This window comes from Theropithecus gelada, chromosome 11 (genome assembly GCF_003255815.1).
Source record: "Theropithecus gelada isolate Dixy chromosome 11, Tgel_1.0, whole genome shotgun sequence".
Lineage (NCBI taxonomy): Eukaryota > Metazoa > Chordata > Mammalia > Primates > Cercopithecidae > Theropithecus > Theropithecus gelada.
This window is the reverse complement of record NC_037679.1, coordinates 39337046-39359729: the sequence shown is the minus strand read 5'-3', so window position 1 is coordinate 39359729 and position 22684 is coordinate 39337046. Positions and strand designations below refer to the sequence as shown.

The 22684-nt window shown below is 35.2% G+C and overlaps 1 protein-coding gene across 1 annotated transcript in view; it reads right to left on the bottom strand.

Moving 5' to 3' along the window:
• OTOGL (otogelin like) overlaps positions 1-22684 on the bottom strand; it is a 164975-nt gene that overhangs the window by 127486 nt on the left and 14805 nt on the right. The window contains exons 7-12 of the mRNA XM_025402598.1: positions 16977-17098; positions 13285-13490; positions 7381-7508; positions 6928-7034; positions 1486-1592; positions 1079-1204 (exon numbers count right to left, since the gene is read on the bottom strand). Coding sequence (XP_025258383.1) covers positions 1079-1204; positions 1486-1592; positions 6928-7034; positions 7381-7508; positions 13285-13490; positions 16977-17098 — 796 coding nt within the window. The remainder of the gene's footprint in view (positions 1-1078; positions 1205-1485; positions 1593-6927; positions 7035-7380; positions 7509-13284; positions 13491-16976; positions 17099-22684) is intronic.

The window sequence follows — 22684 nt, the reverse complement described above, 5'->3', positions numbered from 1 at the left end:
CAGTAGTTTTCAATTTTCTTATCCCATGACTTGCCATCAAAAACTCAAGGTTCACCATACAGAATAAAGGAAACGAAAGAGTGTTTCCTTGCATTTGAGGGAGGAAGGGAGAGAAGGCGGGAGAAAGTACATTTTTAGTTTAGTTTCTGTTCATTCCATGATGGGAAAGATTTACACTGTCATACAGAAGCATAAAGAGCTAGGTACGGCTCCTCAAATGTCCAAGACCATGGGAATGCGTTTGTTACTTCTCTCCAACAAGTAAAGGAGGTTGAACCAGAACTTAAATCAGCCATGTTACTAAGCATACTGTTTCATTCAGCTGACCTTTTTCATGGTAAGACTGTAGGAGAAAGCACTGACTTTATTTTGGTGCTTGAGTTTACATTCTGGGGCAAATGCCTTATCCTGTTATTGACAGGTCACAAACAGCTCGAACTAGGACTTGTCTGCCACACTTTGAGTAGCACTAACCGAACAATGAACAGAGGCCAAACAGATCTGGTTCCAAGTAATCCTCATTCAGTTAATGAGAATAATGGGAAAATCACTTATCTCTGTGATTCTATTTTTTTAATCTGTAAAAATAAAAGGGTTTGAGTAAATCCTCAGCATTGTTTAGAAACAGTTATCAGTATAGCAGATTCATTCCTAATTTTAAATCCTACCTCCCTCACTTGTTAAGTTATTTTCATTTCAAATATTAAAACTATATCAATACTAAATCTTGTGCTAGAAAAATGTGAAGGCTTTCTCTCAAACTTCCTTTCCTTTTTCAAAAAGTGGAGTCATATAAATTGTTAAATACCATTAACTATTGATAGAACAAAAGATTTCTCATGGGTAACTTCAGGACTATAGATTCCAAATTTCCTGGGAACTTTAAAAAGTAATGAGCACTTTATCAGTGAAAAGTAGCCATTCCTCCTCGTCACTTCAAGGACCAAATTCCACAAGAACAGAAAATTGCAATAGGTCTAATGTCCTGCGAGAGGACAGAAAAACGAAGATGTGATCCTTAGATCACTGGGTACTAGTTTCCATGAGTGCACCCATGGTTTCTTCATGAAGCACTTACCATCTGGGCAGTAACATCCATCAAGACAATGGAGATTGCTCCCAAGACATTGCTTCTCAAATGTGCAGGTTGGTGGACAACAACTGATACAGTCCCGATGGACAAAGCTATCATCACATTTATCAGCTAAAAGTGGCAAACAGGGGAACTTAAGTCAATTTTATTAGCCTCTATTTATTTTTAAAAATTATAATTTTATTTTTTACAAAAAACTATTTGCAAAAAATAACTTTTAATTGCAAAAAAATGCATACTTGTTTCAAAAAGTATGCAAGTTCATAGATATAATTATATCAATAACAAATCTTTGCAATTCATTAGTATTTAGTAGTACAGTGAGTTTTGAGTTCTAGGGTTAACCCAAAATTGGCGAAAGTACACAACACTTGGGAAATAAAAAAACATACTGCATGCTGGAAAGTCATCTCTCCAGTCTTGAATAGGGTAGCCAGCATGAGAACAGGCTCTAGCATACTCAGTGGCTGCTCGACAATAGGTTTCATCATCATCAGTTCTAGAAAGTGAAAAGACAGAGCCAGAATCACATAGGAAATATTGACAGAAACCATATTTGAGGTCCTGATCCCTAGAAATGCTGAGTGCATGATAATCATAAACAACAATAAAAATAATAATAAAGATTAAAAATAATAATAATAAAGATGAATAATCTTTATCAAAGCATTTTAATACTTTTGTCACTTTTCTTTTGAGTCAAAGGAATACTATAATGAAAAAGATTTATATTTTAATTATACCATTTTCCCCATAATCCGTGTATGTATTTTTTCACTCACACACACAACATTCCAGGCCTTTTAGCATAAGTCCCATTAAAACAGATAAAATTCTATTACAACAAAAACAATAAATATGAAAGCCGTTTCCAAAAGATCATGCTCTTGATTGTCCACATACTGGAATAAAACCTATGCCAATAAGCTATAGTACTCAAAAGTATTTTAATGGTTCCTCAGCAGTCCTTGCAATAAAAATCTAAAGCATAGTATTCCATGGTGTATATGTGCCACATTGTCTTTATCCAGTCTATCATAGATGGGCATTTGGGTTGTTTGAAAGATCGAATAAATGGCATTTAACTTAAGAATTAAAAGAGGATTTTGAATTCTTTCAAGTTTAAATTACTAAAGCTAATTATTTTTATAACACTGCCAAGACTAAATAATACTTAATTATTTTCTTATAATCACTTCAGCAGCTTCCCCCCAAAATAATTTCTTATTAGAGCTCTGAAAACTCCCAAAGCAGATTAACGAGGCGCTTATCAAGTAAGCAGATTTACACCAAGGTAGAGGGCTTGTTTTCAAGACAATCCAAACTCAAAATTGAATAGTTAAATATCTTAGAAGATAATGACCTTAAGAATGTTGCATTTTATGAGGCTTAACATTTCCAGTGTCACTATTGTAAAAGCCACCATCTCGAATTGCCTTTATCCTGTGCTACTGTAATGGGAGTCCTGCAGCTTATCTAGTCCAATTAACTGAGCTTTAGAAGGAAAAAAGGACTGAGCATATAAACTCCAGAGGCTCAGAAAATATTCTAAACCTACAAAAAAGAAAAGTCTTTTCAAAACAGTAAAGGCTAAAATTGCTAAATTCCTGGAAAGACGTTACATTTATGATTTACCTTCTAATATGTGCATTCTTTCCTACATTAATGGTGGTTTTAAAAGCTAGCAAAGGAACTGAATATTGGTTTTCCAACCCAATGCAACTATTGCTATAATACTCACTATTTGTTGTCTACGTTATTCTAGGAATCATGACAGGCACATTAATATGTGACACCTCATGAAAACACACAATAATTGGGCAAGAAAGAAATTATTATCAAGAAAGAAATTATAATTTACTAAGGGGAAAATAAAGGGTTTTTTTTCCATTTTGAATGATAACTTTAATAAGAAAAATGGGCATTAAAGAATCTTGGTTTTCACATCCATTGGCTTTGGCATGGCAAAATTAAAATCATTTCCTTGCTGCTGGGTTTGGCATTCTTAGAAGCAGAAACAGGAGGGCATAATTCAAGGATTGGTAGAGTATCGTGCAAGTTTCCAAGTCAAACGTTATCTCTTCCATGGAGCCTGTGTAGGCACTTTCTGATAAAGTTAATAGTTCTGTCCTCTGCATCCAAAGCACCTTGCATTTAGGGCACTGTGTCATTTTTAGAGACCTGTTTACCTGTCCTATTAGAATATGAGTTTTAAGACACAGATCATGTCTAAATTTTTCCTGTTTCTCCAAGGGGTGGAAAACTACTCAGCTCAGAATAGATGCTCAAAAGATGTGTGTTGAATTGAATTCAATACACTATCATAACCGAAGCAGGAAATTAATCTGTGTTCAACCAATTCACGTTTCCATTCTCATGGTATGGGACCCTCAGGATGCAGTCCCCTAACACAGGAAATGAAGAGAATCATTCATTTCCTACAGAATGGAAGAAAGAATGTAAATAGGTCTGGCCCTGAATGAAATATTGAGGGGAGTGAAATGCTGGCTCTAGCAGCTTCCCACTTCCACTTTATCAGTGTCCACTTAATTACAATATCCTTCCTTTGGTATTACATGCCTGCTTTGCCCCTAAACCCAGTCTCTGTGCCACAAAGGTATCTCTTAAGGTGTCAGCTGATTTCAGCCAGTACAAGTTGTTTATCTATCCTAGTATTTTTATTTTCCCTGGAGAAAGCATCAAAGTTTCAAAAGTCAAAGTCTAAAATCTATCAAAATTTCAAAAGACAAAAATGCTAATTTCTCAATGATGAAATTTCAGATGAAGTGGGTGTGGCAGAGACCGATCTTTGTCTCCAGTTTCCCCTTCTTTTTAGTATCAGAACATCCAAGTTTTTGCCAGGTAGATGGCTGCCAGCCAAAGACAACATTTTCAGCTTCTCTTGCACCTAGGTGTGGCCATGTATCCAAGTTCTGGCCACAAGGTTAAAAGTGGAAGCATGCATGAAACTTCCAGATCAAAAGATGCCAGTCCTTTTGGGTTTTTTTCCTCCCTTTTTAAGAGCTAAAATGTGGACATGATAGTGGTGATGCAGTTTGGGCCATGAAATTGAAAATAATACCCTCGACAAAAGGAAAAATGTAGCAACAAGGTCACTCAGTCACTGGAAAACTCATGGAGCAGAGCCACAATGCCAATCCAAGACCACTAACCAGCATGGATTTGTATATAAGAGAAATATAAACATTCTATTTAATTTAAGTCACAGTCATTTTAGCTGTTGAAGCAGCTAAACAATATCCCGAACTAAAAAATGAAGAATGACTTTCCTGGACCTACAAAACAATATTTTATCTCAGACTACTTGACAAATGGGTGCTAAAGATATTAAAGATAAGGCAATTGAAAAGATGATTGGAGAATAGTCCGACACTGAGACACTGTGGAATAAGAACAATTTTTAATTCCATATATATGGCTAAATAAGGACTATGGCCTACCTACAGGCATCCTTAAAAAAGAGAGAAAAAAAAAAGAGCTATAGCACGTAGCTCTTAAATTAAAAATGAAACCAAATAGGGAACAGAGTTTTTAAAAATATATATTAAGGTCATTAGCCAATATTTTAGGCAGAGTGGGGGCTCTTTCAAGGCTCCTGCATTAGTTCAGGAATCCTTGAAATTGAGAGACTATACATATAAGTCTAGGTATAACTGCACTCTATTCAAAAGTAAGAGATGTGACAAATAAGCTTAGTTTAGTATCTGGGAAATATTATATTTATTATTTTTGTAATAATTTCAATTTAATTAAAGAGTAGTAGTTATAAATAACACAATTTCATACTATCTCAACATTTCCTCTTTGTTCTCACCTTTTATAAACCTCTTAAAGAGCTACTCAAGATGTCATTTAAATGGTTTTACTAAACTAAAAACTAGTCTGGTTCTTTATTTTAAAAGTTTCTATCTATCACTTATACTTCTTGGGGTTCATAAAATATACAGACATATTAAAAAATGTCTTTTTTTTTTTCTTTTTCTTTTTCTTTTTTTTTTTGTTGAGACGGAGTCTGCTCTGTTGCCCAGGCTGGAGAGCAGTGGCATGATCTCAGCTCACTGCAAGCTCCACCTCCCAGGTTCACGCCATTCTCCTGCCTCAGCTTCCCCAGTAGCTGAGACTACAGGCCCCGCCACCATGCCCGGCTAATTTTCTCTATTTTTAGTAGAGATGGGCTTTCACCGTGTTAGCCAGGATGGTCTCGATCTCCTGATCTCGTGATCCACCCGCCTCGGCCTCCCAAAGTGCTGGGATTACAGGCGTGGGCCACTGCGCCCGGCCGACATATTAAAATTTCTTTAGATACTCTTGAATGTTCAAGATGAGTAATCACATATACTTGTAATGTTTTGAAAGAAAAATAATTTTTAAAAACTTTAATTGTGGATAATTTATGGTAGGTTCTACATTGAACTATTATCCATGAACACAGTATGATGAGTCTCATTAAATCTGTTACTTGTGTGACCACCTATCCTAGATGTTCGTAACCTGAGACAGAATGCAGGAATCTGTGACCTTAGGTAGAAAAAATATTACATGCTTATTTTCACTAATCTCCAATGGAAACTTAGTGTTTCCTTCAATTATGCCTATAGGTAACACATCACAATGTTCTTAGCAATATCTGTGACTTTGTCACCATGTGTCTCATATGTCCTTTTTTCATATTTTTTTATTTTCATTTTCCATTGTTGCAGACTCACAAAGCACTGTTTACGCTAATCACTATGTCAAACTGCAGTAGTTAAATCTGTGTTAAAAGCATATATATCAGAAACTCATTTTTTCATTATTTTGATAACTACTTTATTAGAATTAGTTTTCTTTGGTATCTTATGTGTTTTATTTTGTGCATTTCAAACACCGTTTTTAAAAAGGATCTATAAATTTCTCTAGACTCCCAAAAGGGATTCATGGCATAAAAATTCTTAAGAGCCACTGTATTTTGTTCATGCTGGTTATGTAAAACATTTAGAACTACCATCCATATATAATCTAGCAATCCACTAAGGAGTATATATCCCCAAAAAACGAAATCAACATATGGAAGAGAGATTTGCACTCCTGTGTTCATTGTAGAAGTATTCACAATAGACAAAATATGGAATCAACCTGTGTCCATCAGAGGATGAATGGATAAAGACATTGTGGTATATATATACACAATGGAATATTATTCAGCCATAAAAAAGAAGGAAATTCTGTAATTTGCAATAACATGGATGAAACTGGGGGTCATTATGTTAAGTGAAATAAGCCAAACAGAAAGACAAATATCACTCATATGTGGGAACTAAAACAGTGAATCTCATGAAGATAGAGTGTAGATTGGTGGTTACCAGAGTCCAGGAAGGGTAGGAGAGAGGTGGGGGATGAAAAGAGATTAGTTATGGGTACGATTTACATGAGGAAGAAATAAGACCTGGTGTTGGATAGATAAGTGGGGGGGGGGGCTATAGTTAACATAAATCAATTGTATATTTCAAAATAGCAAGAAGATAATAATTTGAATGTTCCTAGCATAAAGAAAACTATTTAAGGTGACAGATACTCAATTCCCTTTATTTGACTACATGAATGTATTAAATTATCACATGTACCCTGAAAGTATGTACATCTACTATGTATCAATAAAAAAAAATTAGACTGCGACTGTTATATAGCAAACTTTTAATAGCTGTTTGTAGTTTACGTTTTACATTTCCCATAATATTTTGTGATCAGTTGAAATGGTTAAGTAACAGAAGTGGCTGTGGGTCGTCTTTTTGCATAAAGAAAATTTTATTACAACTACAAATCATTTTGCTTACTTGCAAAGATCATTAACACAGCTGGCAATATATAAATATGGATCAATATACTCATGGCAGCTCAGAAAAGGAAACTGCAACAGTATCTGACACTTGAAGAAGATTGCCTGTGCAAAAAAAGATGCCAGTCACTAGAATATATTTCATGGTATGTGTATAGTCTTCTACTATTTTTACACATCTATTTGCAAAATTTTCAGTTCTCACAAGGAAAAAGATGGTAACTTATACATTTTAACCAACATTTTTCTAACTACATTATTTTCATGAGTACTGCATTTATGAAATTCACTACATTCACTATTTCTAAAATTGAAGTGATTTCCTATTACATTTCCTTGATATAATATTTTCAAATTACATTGTGTTTACACTAAAATGCCTAGCTAATTATACAAATAAGATATACATGTATTCTGTCTGACATGCCCACATTTCTCACATCAAATTTACCTCAAATGCTGGCATTCCACTGGAGCACGGATTTGGAAAATCTGAGGGTGTGCGTACACATTTGGTGTCATCTGGAGTTTGCACCGACCAACTATTTGCAAACATAGCGATGTCTTCTGTATAGTCCTCTATTTCACACAAGCACACACACACACACAAACAGGTGTGATCATATCATTTTCCACAAACATAGACATGGTTCTTCAACACAAACTTCCTGGTCAAAACATTAAACTCAGTAACCTTATAATTACCAATGTGATATTAGATATTAATATCTAAACCTTTATTACTTTAACATAATAAAAACAAATTGAACAAAATGTGGGTACCAAATAAAAGTTGGTTCCATTGGAAAGAAAAAGGAAACTGCATTCAAACAACATAGGGAAGGACTGAAGGTGAGTGAGTACAGTGTACACACTGGTGAAGCGTTAATCGCCAGTGTTCAATCAGTACTGTTGAAAGGAGAAAAAATATGTGTAAAATGAAAAAACATAAATAAAAGTTTAGTGCAAAAATTATCAGACAGCTCTCTCATTATATTTAATATTAGTAAGAACCTTATTAAAATTGCAGTTATATTTGGTGGGGAGGGTCCGCACAAAAAAAGTTGTCAAATTCTTTGGGACATTTCAGAGGACAGTCACATAGACAATGAAAGACTAGAAAACACATCAATAGAAGAGAAGACTACGAAGCATATCTATGTCATCTAAATATGATGAACAGTGTTTTGAAACATGTTCAGGAAAGACATCCCTATTGAGAATACGGAAGCTAATCCAGCATTCATCTCAGGCAAGATTCAGGAGTTAATGTGTGGGCAACAATGAACAACAAGCAGATATTTGGTAGTGAGTGCTCTGACTCCGTAACAGAGTGCTCTCTGTTCTAAATCAAGTTTTTAAGTTGTCTCTCTACCTGAGTAGTTCAGGGAATGATGCAAAAATTAATCCTTCCCCTCCTCCATTCAGACAAAGGCTGAATCTCAAACCTCAAAGACTCCGCAAAACCAAACAAGATGACATCTCAAAGTCCCATGTAAGACAGACTTCAGATTTGAGGTTGGAGTTCTCCACCACCTAGATTGGCATGGTCACAAGTCAACAACTGATGACAATCTATTGCACCACTAGAGTCAGAAATCTCAAGCCAAATGTTTGCCACTCTCTCTGAATATCTTCAAAGTAGAAAAATAATGTGTTACCAAACACTGGGAAGATGAGGGACTTTAATATATGTAAGAATGCTTTGCTCTCTTGGTGTAAAATCTTAAACTTTACCATAGCCTAGCAGACTTTGCATGAGCTGGACCCTGCTCTCCCCTTACTCCCACCCCGCTCTGCTCTTCCTGTATCTTCTGCACCTTTTCTTGCTCAACCTACTCCAGTCATATTGACTTTGTGCTGTTCTTCAAACACTCAAACTCATTCTCACCTCAGAACACTTGCTGTTGTTCTTCCTCCTTCAAAACCACTCTTTCCTAAAATCTTCTCACTGTTGCCTCCCTTACTTGATGTAGGCCTCTGTTTAATGTACTCTTTTCTCTGCCATGTGATCTAGACTAGCACCAATCACACACTTGCTCCATCATTCTTTACCTTCTTTCTCTACTTTTATTCTTTCATGGCTGCTATTGCTCACAAAAATTATATTTAGCTCTGTTTATCTTATTTTCCATTACAATACATACTACATGAAGGCAGAGAGCTTGTCTCAGCTGTTCTATTGTTGTATCCCTAGAGTAGTATCTGGCATATAGTAGGTACTCAAAATATATTTGCTAAATAAGTGAATGAATACATATAGGGGAATTTGTGAAATTTATTAAAGAGATTATTAGAATCCTAGGGCTTTTGGGCTTGGTGCAGTGACTCACGCCTATAATCCCAGCACTCTGGGAGGCTGAGGTGGGTGGATCACAGGAGGCCAGGAGTGCGAGACCAGCCTGGCCAACATGGCGAAACTCCATCTCTAATAAGAATACAAAAACTAGCCGGACATGGTGGTGCACGCCTGTAATCCCAGCTACTCAGGAGGCTGAGGCACGAGACTTGCTTGAACCCGGGAGGAGGAAATTACAGTGAGCCAAGATCGCGCCACTGCACTCCAGCCTGGGTGACAGATCAAGACCCTGTCTCAAAAAAAAAAGAAAAAAAAAAAGAAGAAGAAGAAGAAAAGAAAAGAAAAAAGAAAAAAAGAAAAACAAACACAAAAAGAATCCGAGGGCTTTCTAATTTGTCTGGCCTGCTGCTTTGTCTCTGATATCACTGAAATGTTGCACACTGAGGAAAGTATGGGCCTGCTATAATATACTTTTTAAAAATGGAAAAACTGATGTCCTTTTTAAGTACACTTATAGTTACATTTCCTTTCAAAACATTTTTTAGAGGTCTGAAGACACAAAAATATTTTCTAAAAACCCAGTTATTTCAATGCTTACATACGAATTTTAATGTTTCTAAACAACCTGGACAATCCCTTAGAGTTCACTTTAATTGCAGCTTTTGAACCACGTATTTAGCTATTTTATATTGCATCAAGGGTCCTAAAAGTTGTTTATCAGGAGATTTTTAAATCCATATCTAATGGTGGTGTGGGAGCCTGCTAAACTAAAATTAAAATACTTTGTATAAAATATGCTCTAAGTAGAGTAATTTATTGTCCATATTGGGACATTTCTGAGAGAGAAAGGGAGGCATTATTAATTATTATGCTGGGAAAAAAAATGAAAGTAGACCAGGACTTCTACATTGTCGCATAGCTAGATGTAGACATGAATTATGGAAACAGAATTCTCAACTAGACAACAAATTATATTTCTTCCTATGTGTACAGGAATTCTGACAAGTCTAATTTCTTTGTGAAGTCGTCCCTGAAGGATGAGTTGGAATGCAGAGAGAAATGCAATTTTAATCACCATTAAGAAACTATGCATTCAGTGGCATTCAATCAAACTCACTTTCTCTAAAGACTTTTCTAATCAGCAAAATACAGGTTGAGTTTCAAGAGAATATCAGGCTTCTTAAAGCTAAAGGTAATACTGCTTATCTGTAGCTATTTTCTTGCATTATTATACTATGGGAGGAAATAGAAAGGCAGTTTCTTGTCAAAGTTTTTGTAAGTCAGGTTTTTAAAAAAATTACTCTGCCTTATACTGTGAAGTAAATAACATTGTGAAGTAGCTGAAATATTTCCTTAGGTCTTTCCCATATACTTTCCGGAATCCTTCTTGCCTTCTGCCAGTTTAGCCATAATTCAGTTCAATTGCCTACTGCCAGTCTTCCTCCACTTCTAATCCACCGACACCCTTGGGCATGCTGGCCCAGTTGGCTCACTGTGAACAACTATTTTATGTTCCAGGTTATCTGGAATGTATAAGTCTGTCATGCCCTTAACTCAAATCTAAGTCTTCCTGCCTCTAACAAGAGCAGATGTTATTTTCTATCCTGACCTCCATACCATGTTCCCTGGGCATCCCAGGAGGAGTTGCCCAAAGCAGCAGTCTTTCCCTTTTTTTTTTTTTTTTTTCGAGACAGAGTCTTGCTCTGTGTCCAGGCTGGAGTATGGTGGCATGATGATCTCTGCTCACTGCAGTCTCTACCTCCCATGTTCAAGCAATTCTCCTGCCTCAGCCTCCCGAGTAGCTGGGATTACAGGTGTCTGCCACCACGCCCCCAGCTAATTTTTGTATTTTTAGTAGAGACAGGGTTTCACCATGTTGGTTGGGCTGATCTTGAACTCCTGACCTCAGGTGATCCACCTGCCTCAGCCTTCCAAAGTGCTGAGATTACAGGTGTGAGCCACCACACCCGGCCTACCCCAAAGCAGTCTTTTCTAACTCTAACACAGACAACTGGACTAAGTTTTTTTTTTTTTCATGAAGCTTTGATACAGAAGAAAAAGAAATCAGCAATTACCATCTGACTCATTCTGCCTGCATCCAAAACCCTACTTCCTAATACAGTCTCAAGATTCCAAATTTGTGACCCCTCTCATTGCAAATGCCAACTGGGTGCAAAACACCATTTCAAGATGATCCCAGTACTGTATTGTGCTCAGAGACTTTTAAACACTGTCATTTACATTTTCTCGTTCAATATTTACTGGCTGGGAAGCTCCCAGAGTCATTATCATTATCTTTATTTTACATATGAGGAAATTGACTTTTTGGAGCCCTGCTCTCCACTCTAGCTACTAGTAAACTAATCCTGATGATGTATTATCTTGAGCAAAACATTTGCATTTTAATAAAGGCTTGTCAAAGCAATGTAGAGACATTTTCAAATGTTTTTATTTCAGCCCCATTATAGGCTTATGAAGAAATACTTGGAGATGACTATAAATTAAATTAAATGTATTGAGTATTATCTATGTGCCAGGTACTGTACTAAGTGTTTTACACCAATTGTCTCATTTAATCCTTGTGACACTTATGAAGTATATGCTCTTACTATTTCGTTAAACTTACAAAGTTTAATAAGTGATAAAGCTGAATTTGAATCATGCAGTCTGACTCCAGAGCCCACACTCTATGTAGTCCTTTCACCATCCTTTAAAACACAACATAGGGGCAAATCATCTCTATTAATTTTATAATATAAAACAGAAGTATTATATAGCACTTTACAGCTTCAGTGGCAATTACTCAAGAACTTATCTAAGCATAGGATTGGGAGCCTGTCAGGTCTGTAATCCAACCCTGACAGTATCAGTTACAAGCTATGTTACATTGGACACATCACCTTGTGTTCTCATGATAAAATTAAGAAAATAATACTGGCTGGGTGCAATGGTGCACCTGTGGTCCCAGCTACTTGAAAGGCTGAGACCAGCGGATGACTTGAGCCCAGGAGTTCAAGACCAGCCTGGGCAAAACAGCAAGACCGCATCTTAATGAAAAGAAATAGCAAGACCTCATCTTGAAAAGAAGAAAAGAAAAGAAAGGAGAGGAAATGAGAGGAAAGAAAAGGCTACTCACCTTATAGGATGTTCTGAGTGTTGGGAATAATATAGCTATGTGCTCAAACTAACTATTGTTATAAATATTATTGAGATATATTATTATTATTACTGATGACTCTGTGAGTTCCAAATTATTATAGCCCCATTTTACAGCTGAAGAAACTGAGCATAAAAGTGATTAAATGAGTTTCCTCAAATTACAGAACTTATAAAAGTTGAAATGAGATTCAAAGCCAAGTTCACCAGTACTAAGAACAGTATTCTTTTTTTATTGCAATTCTTTGTTTGGACCTAAGTCATGATTATGGTGTGTGATTCTCTTATTCTATTGCCATTGCACACTAGTGTCTGAATTTATACAGAACCTATTTCTTATTACTTACTCTTAGTTTCATAACTTAGATTTAATAGATGATCTAGTAGGTACATAAAACCTTTCCAAGTTACTATTCAACTTTCCTGTTCACATTTGATTATTTTTGCAAAACTATTATTTGTCAATTATTCAATTTATTCCTATCAAGAAGGGATATAAAAATAATTTTTGTCCTAACATAGACATATTTGACCCAAACGGGTTTGAATCACTAGAATATAAACTTGAAGATATGAAAGGTTTTGTTCAATGATGTATTCCAGGTTCCTAAAGCAGCAGATATAGAGGTATCCCAACCTTCTGACACAAAGCAAATGCTCTATTAAAATGTGTTATGTGAGTAAGTGCTTCATGCTAATTTAGCAAAGGTAAACTAGTTCATGGTTTTCAAGAATTACACCAAAATATCTTCCTATTCAACCTTTGCTTAAAAGCACTAAAGCAGGCAAGTGACAGCCACAAATTTTCCCCAATCTATGACAAGTCTTCCGGGTACAAACAACTTGGTCAGGGGAAGAAGGCTTTAGAAGGCACTCACACATTTATTCTGCTTCACTTACCTTGCAGAATTATGAAATCATCAGATTGAATGTCATTGTAGTTTCCACATAGGCCACATGATTTCCCTTTATGGTCCTCAGACAGTTTGAGGTAGATCCCAGATATCCCATCCCAAGCCAATGAAAAGCCAAAGGTTGTTTTCACAAGAACGTAGTCAGCTAGTTTCTCGATGAAAACCTGTCCAATTGTCTGAGGCAATGTTAAACTTGAAAAACAGAACAAAAGCTATCTAAGAATGATGATAAAGTCTCAATTACAGATGACATACTTTAAAGCGACTGAGATATAATTAAAATAAAATGATTACTTGAAATTATTGAATAAACTGTGCAGCAAGAGCTCCAAAGCAACCATCCTCTGGAAAATCTCAACATTTTTGAAAACTTCAGTATTGAAAAAAAAAACAACAAAAATGATACTGCTTTCTTATATTGATTTAGATTTTGTACTTACAATTAGATGCTTCTTTGAACCAACCAAAAACACAGCTGCTAAATACTGGCAATTTGTTAAATCTAGAAAATAACCTTGCCTATTTAGAATACTTAGAGCTTAAGTGTATTTATTATTTTTTATCCAGATATTTAAAGTGATCTAAAAATACTGCTCAACAATTTTGAAGTAAGGACGAACAATCGTCAAAATATATGAACATGATGCTTGAGTTCTGATTTTGTTTAATTTTATTTTAAACATGGCTATAAGGAAATACAAGTTTCTATCTTTAAAATGACACCTCGACATGAGTCATTGTTTTCTAAAAAATATCAAAGGATGATGAATTATAACTTACATTTTTAATACTGCAAAGTACAATATTAGGGATATAATATACTTTATCATGCAGTATTGCATAGAGGTGACACTCAAAATTTTTAAATTGGATATCTTTTGGCCTGTTTAAACAACGGTCACATAAAATATTTAAGCTCCTGACACAATGTCTGATTTTTCCATTTTTCACAAGCATATGCACATATAAAGGAAGTGGGTAATACAAGGTAACTGAAGAAAACTAAACAATTGAATATTTGAAAGCACCTAGAATACTTTTGAAAGAACACAATTATCCTTTCATCCATCAGTACTGCCAAAAAGAGTAGGTACTAATAATTGAAGAAATTGGAAAAAACTCATTTCTATTAAGATAGTCATGTCAGCTGGGCTCGGTGGCTCATGCCTGTAAGCCCAGCACTTTGGGAGGCCAAGGTGGGTGGATCACAAGGTCAGGAGTTCAAGACCAGCCTGGCCAACATAGTGAAATCGAGTCTCTACTTAAAAAAAAAAAAAAAAATTAGCTGGGCGTAGTGGCGCGTGTCTGTAGTCCCAGGTACTTGGGAGGCTGAGGCAGGAGAATCGCTTGAACCTGGGAGGCAGAGGTTGTGGTAAGCTGAAATCACATCACTGCACTCCAGCCTGGGCAATGGAATGAGACTCCATTTCAAAAATAAAAATAAAAATATTTTTTAAAAAGGTAGCCGTGTCAAACAAAAAATATATACCATAATGTAAATAATATGGGTAGTTAATAGGTATATTCATATGTTTCTCTCAAAAATTGCAAATTAGTGAGTTCCTTTCCAGGAAGAGCATGGTTTAATGGACCAAAAACTACAAAATTAAGCATACTAATTAACAAAGGGATAATCCCCGAAGAAACAATTCAAAATATCTGTAGCCATTTGCACAAAAAATTTGTTTACAGATACTTATTTACAGAAAATTATTTACAAAAATAGAAAAATAACTAAAAGTTTAAATTGGAGAATAGATAAAAGAGACTCTAACTACTGCCATAATACGTTCTTATTAAAAATTATAAATATGAGGAATTCATAGTAAAAGTCAATATGAAATAACATTAAAGAAATACCACTTCTTTTAAGTTTGTAAGTTTATAAAAACTATACTTAAAAGAAGTGAATCATGTTTATAAATATATTTCCGAGTAATGGAATGCCAATCTTATGGAAATATAGTTGTACTATTATGCGTACTTTTTTGTTTGGTCATTTGTCACTTGGTCATTTGGTCTCTTTAACAGTAAATTTAGTTAAATATTCCGTTTTTGAAAATAAAGGTGGATAACTGTGATTATCCTGAAGTTTATAACGTAGAAGGATGCTAGTGGGGACAGGAGATAATCGTTTAAACTAGACAATATCCAATAGGTCAAAGAAAAACATGCAACCTAGGCAGGAAATATTAAAATGTAAACCTAAATGAATGCAGAACTGAATGCTGAAAAGTATTGAGGGATTCATTTGTACTGAAACTCCTTATTTCACAGGTGAGAGAACTGAAATCCAGAGAAGTAAAGCTTCATGCACAGAGCCACACGTTTGATTTTATTATGGCAAATATTTCTGTAGCATTTGCTATGAGTTAGGCCCCAAGCCAGGAACAGCATTTGTGTAAGCAATATTGCTGAATAATAATAAGATCACCCTTTTTCCATCACACAATCTGAAATCCTCATAGAAATGCTTTCTCTGAGTTAAAATTAAATATTATGTCCCTGCTTTAATACAGAATATTCTTGAAAATCAATCTGAATGGCAAGTCTGTTTTACAAAACATAACAAATTTTTAAATGTTCATTGTATTACCCAAGATTCCATATAGAGAATACTAAATGGCTATTTAAATTCAGCTCTAGGAAATACATGTGTAACTGTATTATCTTCTTACTCAAATGCCTAAACTTTCTTTTATGAGAAAATGAGAAGTACAGAACCCAGCTGACCAAGAAAATAAGCCTCAGACAGGGGGAGAAGCTGCTCTGGGTTATCTGGCTGTTTCAAGTCTCCCCTGGTGCTCTCTCCACTGCCCTTTCTGCTACCACCTGCTGCCTTTTGAGGAATCTAAACCCAGAAAAAGCAACACAGGTTGATAAAGTCATTGTGCTGGAAAGTATTCCTATGGCTCAAACACTTGTTAGTGAATTCTGAATGATGAATGGAATTGTTCCAGCCTACAATTTACTTGTTCTGGCATAATCCAGCCAGGAAATATTGAAAATTGAGTATCTCTATAATTATTTAGATTGGAAGGTAGATTATTCCACAGTATTTCTAGGTTAAAACGTAAAAAAACCTTTTGCCAAATATGGAAACATCCCTGCCCCCAAATTCTCATGTCATGTTCTTGGCAGATAGGAAACCGGAAGTGGGCTTCTCTCTGGTCTATTTGAGGCCAGGCAGTTGTTGGCTCTCAGTCTGTCAGAACTTCCATGGAAAATCTCAGGTGACACCCAAACCCCATTCACACAAACTTGGAAAGAACTTCCAGAATCCTTTCCAAATAAAAGAAAATAGATTTTTAAGTTTCTGCTTTAAAGAAAGAAAAATATTAAGAAAGAAGGCAAAAAGGAAGAGTTGAACTCTTAAGATAATCTCTTGAATCTCTCAGACAAAAAAAAAAAAAAAAACAGACTCTCATCTCCACCCATGTCAACATATTATATTTATATTCTGCACACAGCATTAGGAAGGGTAAACTTACTGTACTCCTGACTATGTGGTTGGCCTCAGAGCCTTCTGAAGTTTTGATGTCTGTATGTTATACCTTTAAGAGTATTGTTGAAGAAATTCTCTCTTCCTACTCTCCACAGTTCACTTCCAGCATGCGATGTTTGGAAATTCTATTAATTTGTGGTGTTATTGACATTTCACTGTTTCCCACATCCTACCTGATTCCATTCTTTTTTATTTCATGACCATAAATTCGAATTTCCTCTTGGTTTGAAAAGAACAAGCTGATTGACCGATAACAAGAATACACCGAACCAAGACATTTAGGGCTGTTATGAACCTTAAAGGGAGAAAAACAAAAAGAAAGCATAGGAACAAATAACAAATTTGAGTTACTAAAACCACAATGTATGTTTACAATCATATAGCTTCATTAGTCCCATGACACTTTATAACGCTATAACTACATTTGGGATTTCTGAGAGAAAAGAAATATTTACCTCAGAAATTGGGCAACAAAATTAACTTCCTAAAATACAAATTAATCAGCATACTTTTAGAATGATTTGAATCTTCACATGTTGGCTGTTAATATTCTCAAGGTACATGGTATGCTTTGGGAGAAATTAGTTCTGATAATAAAACCGTAGAGCACCACAAAGAAGCACGTTTGTCATTTTTATGTCCATATTTTTTACCAGTTAGAGAATCATAAAACAGAGCTTCGAATGGAGTGCTACACAAAGCAATATTTAAAGGTTGAAAAGTGACCATGAACTCACTAAAAATAAAATTGATTTTATTTTTATGTATTGCCAGACACGTTAGGGAAGAGAGAGATTATTTTTCAAAATATTAACGGGAAAATTAGTTTTAAAAAAAAGAATGCAAGGAAGAAAAGAGAAGAGGAAGCTTAGATTCTTTCACCCTATACCAAAATTAATTTCAAAAGGTCCAAAAAGTAAAGTATAAATGTCTAAACCATGACATAACTGAAAGAAAACAGAGATTACAACTATAGAGGTGGAAAAGAACTTTCTAAGCCTAAAAGTGATTTTAAAAATTATCAATAGTATAGGGGTTTTTTGTTTGGTTTGGTTTTGGGGTTTGTTTGTTTGAGATAGAGTCTCTCTCTGTCACCCAGGCTGGAGTGCAGTGGTGTGATCTCAGCTCCCTGCAACCTCTGCCTCCTGGTTTCAAGCGATTCTCGTGCCTCAGCCTCCCGAGTAGCTGGGGCTATAGGCGTGTACCACCAAACCGGCTAACTTTTATATTTTTTTGGTGGAGATGGGGTTTCACTATGTTAGCCAGCCAGGCTGGTCTCAAACCCCTGACCTCAAGTGATCCACCCACCTCGGCCTCTCCCAAAGTGCTGGGATTACAGGTGTCAGTCACCGTGCCCAGCCTCAATAATATAGTTTTAATATTGTAGTAATTTAATGCATATTAGTTTTATGCTTAATCAGCAAATTGTATTGATCATTTATTATGTACCAGGCACTGTTCTTGGTTCTGGGGACAGATCAGTCAACAAAGCAGACAAAATATCTGCCCTCATGAAACTTGTATTCTATTAGAGGAAAACAGCTAACAGAAAATACAGCTATGTGAAACTAAAATATATACTATATTAGATGACATTAAGGAGAAATATTAAGCAGGGAAAGGGGATACGCTGTGTATGTGTCAAGGTCTGGGGGCAATTTCGGAGTGAGTGGCCAAGGAAGGCCTTGCTGAAAAGATGAAATTCTAGTAAAGATGGAGTATGAGAGAGAGCAAGCCATATGGGATGTCTGGAATACCATTCTAGGGAAAGGAAATAGCAAGTACAAAAGCCTGAGGTAAGAGTAGGCCTAAAATGTTCTCAGGATCCAGGAATCCAGCCACATGACCCCAGACTAGATATAGGAGGATTCTTCTTTCAGGAAACAAAATGGAAAAAAAGACATATAGTTACTAATATCTGGGGGCTTATCTAATGAAACAAGAAGATCCTTGCTCACTCTCACACTAGTTCAACAAGCCCCCATGTATATATCCAGAGTTTCCAATTCATTTTTACAGCCTTATTCTCAAATGTGAACAAATATTCGTGAATCATTAGTCATTTGATGAAAGCCTGTGACATGAAAGACATCAAATAAACAAAAGAAAGGGAATCAAAGAAATAAAAAACAATTTAGAAAAATCCAAAAACTTTAAAAATACATAGTTGACATCTTCTGAGAGAAAAATGATATATGCCATCCTTGAACTGAGAATAAAATGTTGCTAAAAATGAAATTCAAAGAATAAAAACAAAAAATTGAATACTGACAATATAAAAGGAGAAATGTATAACTGAAGTAGAAAGGTGGGAAAATAAACATCTCAGAATTGGACAGAAATACCCCAAAATGTAGAACAGAAAACGAAAAAGGTGGAAAATAGGCAAGAATCAATGATAAAATTAAGGGATCACTCCACCCCACAGCTCCAATATATGAGCTCCAATATAAAATCCCATCAAGTGCCCAGCACAAAAAAAAAAAAAAAAAAAAAAAAAGGGAAAAGAAATTCACATATTTACAAAATATCAGAACTCTGGGAATTAAAAGAGGTAAAAATTTCTGGAAGTTGGGTAAGGTTATATGCAAAATGATCAGAAATCAGAGTGAATTGAAATTTAAAATTCTGAAAGTGATTTTTAAATTAAAATCAAGGCTTCAAAACTTCTCTTCCCATGCACACTTTCCAGGAAAGTATCTTCCCTTTCCAGGAACCAACTCAGTCAATTAAAATGAGTGAGTAAACAAAGAGGAAATGGGTCCTTGCTTAATCACCACTACAAACACTGGCCACATATTCAGAGCATCCAATAAGCTTTTCAGAACCTATCTCTCTAGTATGAACAAAGTTAAAGGACCACTAGATATTGGTGGGAACCAAGAAAGAGGAAAACTGAGGAGAGAGAAGAATAAAATTCTCCAGTAGGATGATGAAAAGAAATCCCAAGTGATAGGTGTACAGTAGACTTCAAAAGCAACTAGTCTGAATTAAAAGATGAGAAGGAAAAACTGAGGAAGGGTTGTCTCATGAGGGAAAAGAGAAGCTGATAACTTGCCTAATGCATCTGACCATATTGAAGAGTTTTATAGAGGGTGAGAGTTAGGAAAAACATTAGTGACAGGAGTAAAGAGAATGCAGCAAAGAAAAAATGGGATAACTGTTTACTCTAGAAAAATATACAAGTAGAGACATAAAATCATCATAACCTATTGGGATCAGCTCTAAACAATATTTACATAGTGAAAATAATATAAAAAAGATAAATTATTTAACCAAAAATGGTGACATAACTCTGTTAGGAGGAGAGAACGGAAGTGTGTGTGTGTGTGTGTGTGTGTGTGTGTGTGTGTGTGTGTGTGTGTGTTAGGAGCAGGAAGGGTGATATAACTGAGATAATTTCTCATTTTCCATAATAGGAAGTGAAGGAATAAGGCCTAACTTTGAAAAATACAGAGATAATGGCATATTTTGATGTGTAAGATAAAAACTAGAAGAAACAGCTAAATTAGTTGAAGTAATTGCCTCTTGAGAGCCAGACTTCTGCTAGGGTAGAAGATGAAAGAAGGCAGAGGCTATTTTTTGCTGTATATTCTGGGATGAAATCTTTCTCCATACACATATATTATTTTCATAAAAATAAAATAGAATTTAAAGATGGAAAAAATAATAGGGGGTATAGATAAAGATATCTGTATCATAATGTTTATCAATATATCCTTTGAAATTATAATTTTAAAAAAATCTACATTTCCAATATAGGACATCATTAAATTATTTGAAGCAAATTTAATTATTACCGAAGTTGGAAAAAATACAGCTAATTGTGTTTGGATGTATCAAGAATATTTGACATTGAAGGAAGTTGAAGACATAATGTTAATTGAAAGTGTAGGGCAGAAAACTATAGTTTAAATTTTATAAATATGTATAAAATTCAGAGGAAAAATGTTGAGAAGGAAATAGATGAAGCTGTTAACCAATGGTAACTCTTAAGTGATAATTCTAACATTTTTCAGACTTCTCTGAATTTTCCAAATTTTCTACAAAAGAAGTGAACTGCTTTTATAATCAAGGGGAAAGATGACATTTCAAGTAAATTGATGTATTTATCTGAAAGCAAATTTTACTCTTCAAAACCAGGCCACGCAGAAACAATATCTACTAACTCCAGAAGCATAGTTCAGCATTGTGTGTTATAACAAAGAACAGGTTATCTCATTGATACCTCAGTCCTCAAAAGAGTGAGACACTGAGCAAGAACATTTTAAAGAGATGGTCAAAGGGTGTTCAAGCAATAAAACAAGTGAGGGGTTAGGGAGTAGTAAACGAGAGAACCGAGAACAGGAGACCTGTAAGCACAGAAGATGCATTTCGCCAACTTCCCTATTTAAAGAGACCTCTAAATTTTTATTCTTATGCCCCATAAGTTAACTTTCAATAAATCTCATTTCTTTTTTTTTTTTTTTACTTTAAATACATTTGTTATTTTGTTTGGTTTTTTATTTTTGATTTTTGTGATTACATCGAAGGTGTATATACATATATCTGTGGGGTACAGGAGATGTGTTGATATAGGCATGCAATGTTACATAATCACATCATGGAGAAGGACGTATGCATCCCTTCAAGCATTTATTCTTTATGTTACAAACGATCCAATTAAACTTTTAAAGTTATTAAAAAATGTACAATTAAGATATTATTGACTGTAGTCACCGAGTTGTGCTTCTTTTCTGGGTCACAAAGATTTGTAGCCTTAAACCTTTCAGGGTCTAAAAGTTTCAGGATACAAAATTAATCTGTACAAATCAGTAGCCCTACTATACACTGACAGTGGCCAAGATGAGAATCAAATCAAGAACTCAACCCCTTTTACAATAGCTGCAAAAAACATTAAAATACTTAGGAATATACTTAACCAAGGAGGTGAAAGACCTCTACAAGGAAAACTACAAAACACTGCTGAAAGAAATCACAGAAACACACACAAATAGAAACACATCCCATGCTCATCGATGGGTAGAATCAACATTGTGAAAATGACCATACTGCCAAAAGCAATCTACAAATTCAATGCAATTCCCATCAAAATATCACCATCATTCTTCACAGAACTAGAAAAAACAATCCTAAAATTCATATGGAACCAAAAAAGAGCCCACATAGCCAAAGCAAGACTAAGCAAAAAGAACAAAGCTCGAGGCATTACATTACCTGACTTCAAACTATAGTATAAGCCATAGTCACCAAAACAGCATGGTACTGGTATTAAAACAGTCATATAGACCAATAGAGAACCCAGAAATAAAGCCAGATGCTTACAGCCAACTGATTTTTGACAAAGCAAACAAAAACATAAAGTGGGGACAGGACACTCTGTTCAACAAATGTTGCTGGGATAATTGGCTAGCCACAGGTGGAAGAATGAAACTGGATCCTATCTCTCACCTTACACAAAAATTTACTCAAGATGGATGGATCAAATACTTAAATCTAAATGTGAAACCATAAAAATTCTAGATTATAACATTGGAAAAGCTTTCTAGACATTGGCTTAGGCAAAGCACTCATGACCAAGAACCCAAAAGCAAACACAACAGAAACAAATATAAACAGACAAGACTTAATTAAACTAAAGAGCTTTTATGCAGCAAAAGAAATAATCAACAGAGTAAACAGACAAGTCACAGAGTGGAAGAAAATCTTTGCAATCTATATGTCCAACAATGGACTAACATACAGAATCTACAAGGAACTTAAATTAGCAAGAAAAAAACAAACAATTCCATCAAAAAGTGAGCTAAGGACATGAATAGACAATTCTCAAAAGAAGGTATACAAATGGCCAACAAACATATGAAAAAACGATCAACATCAC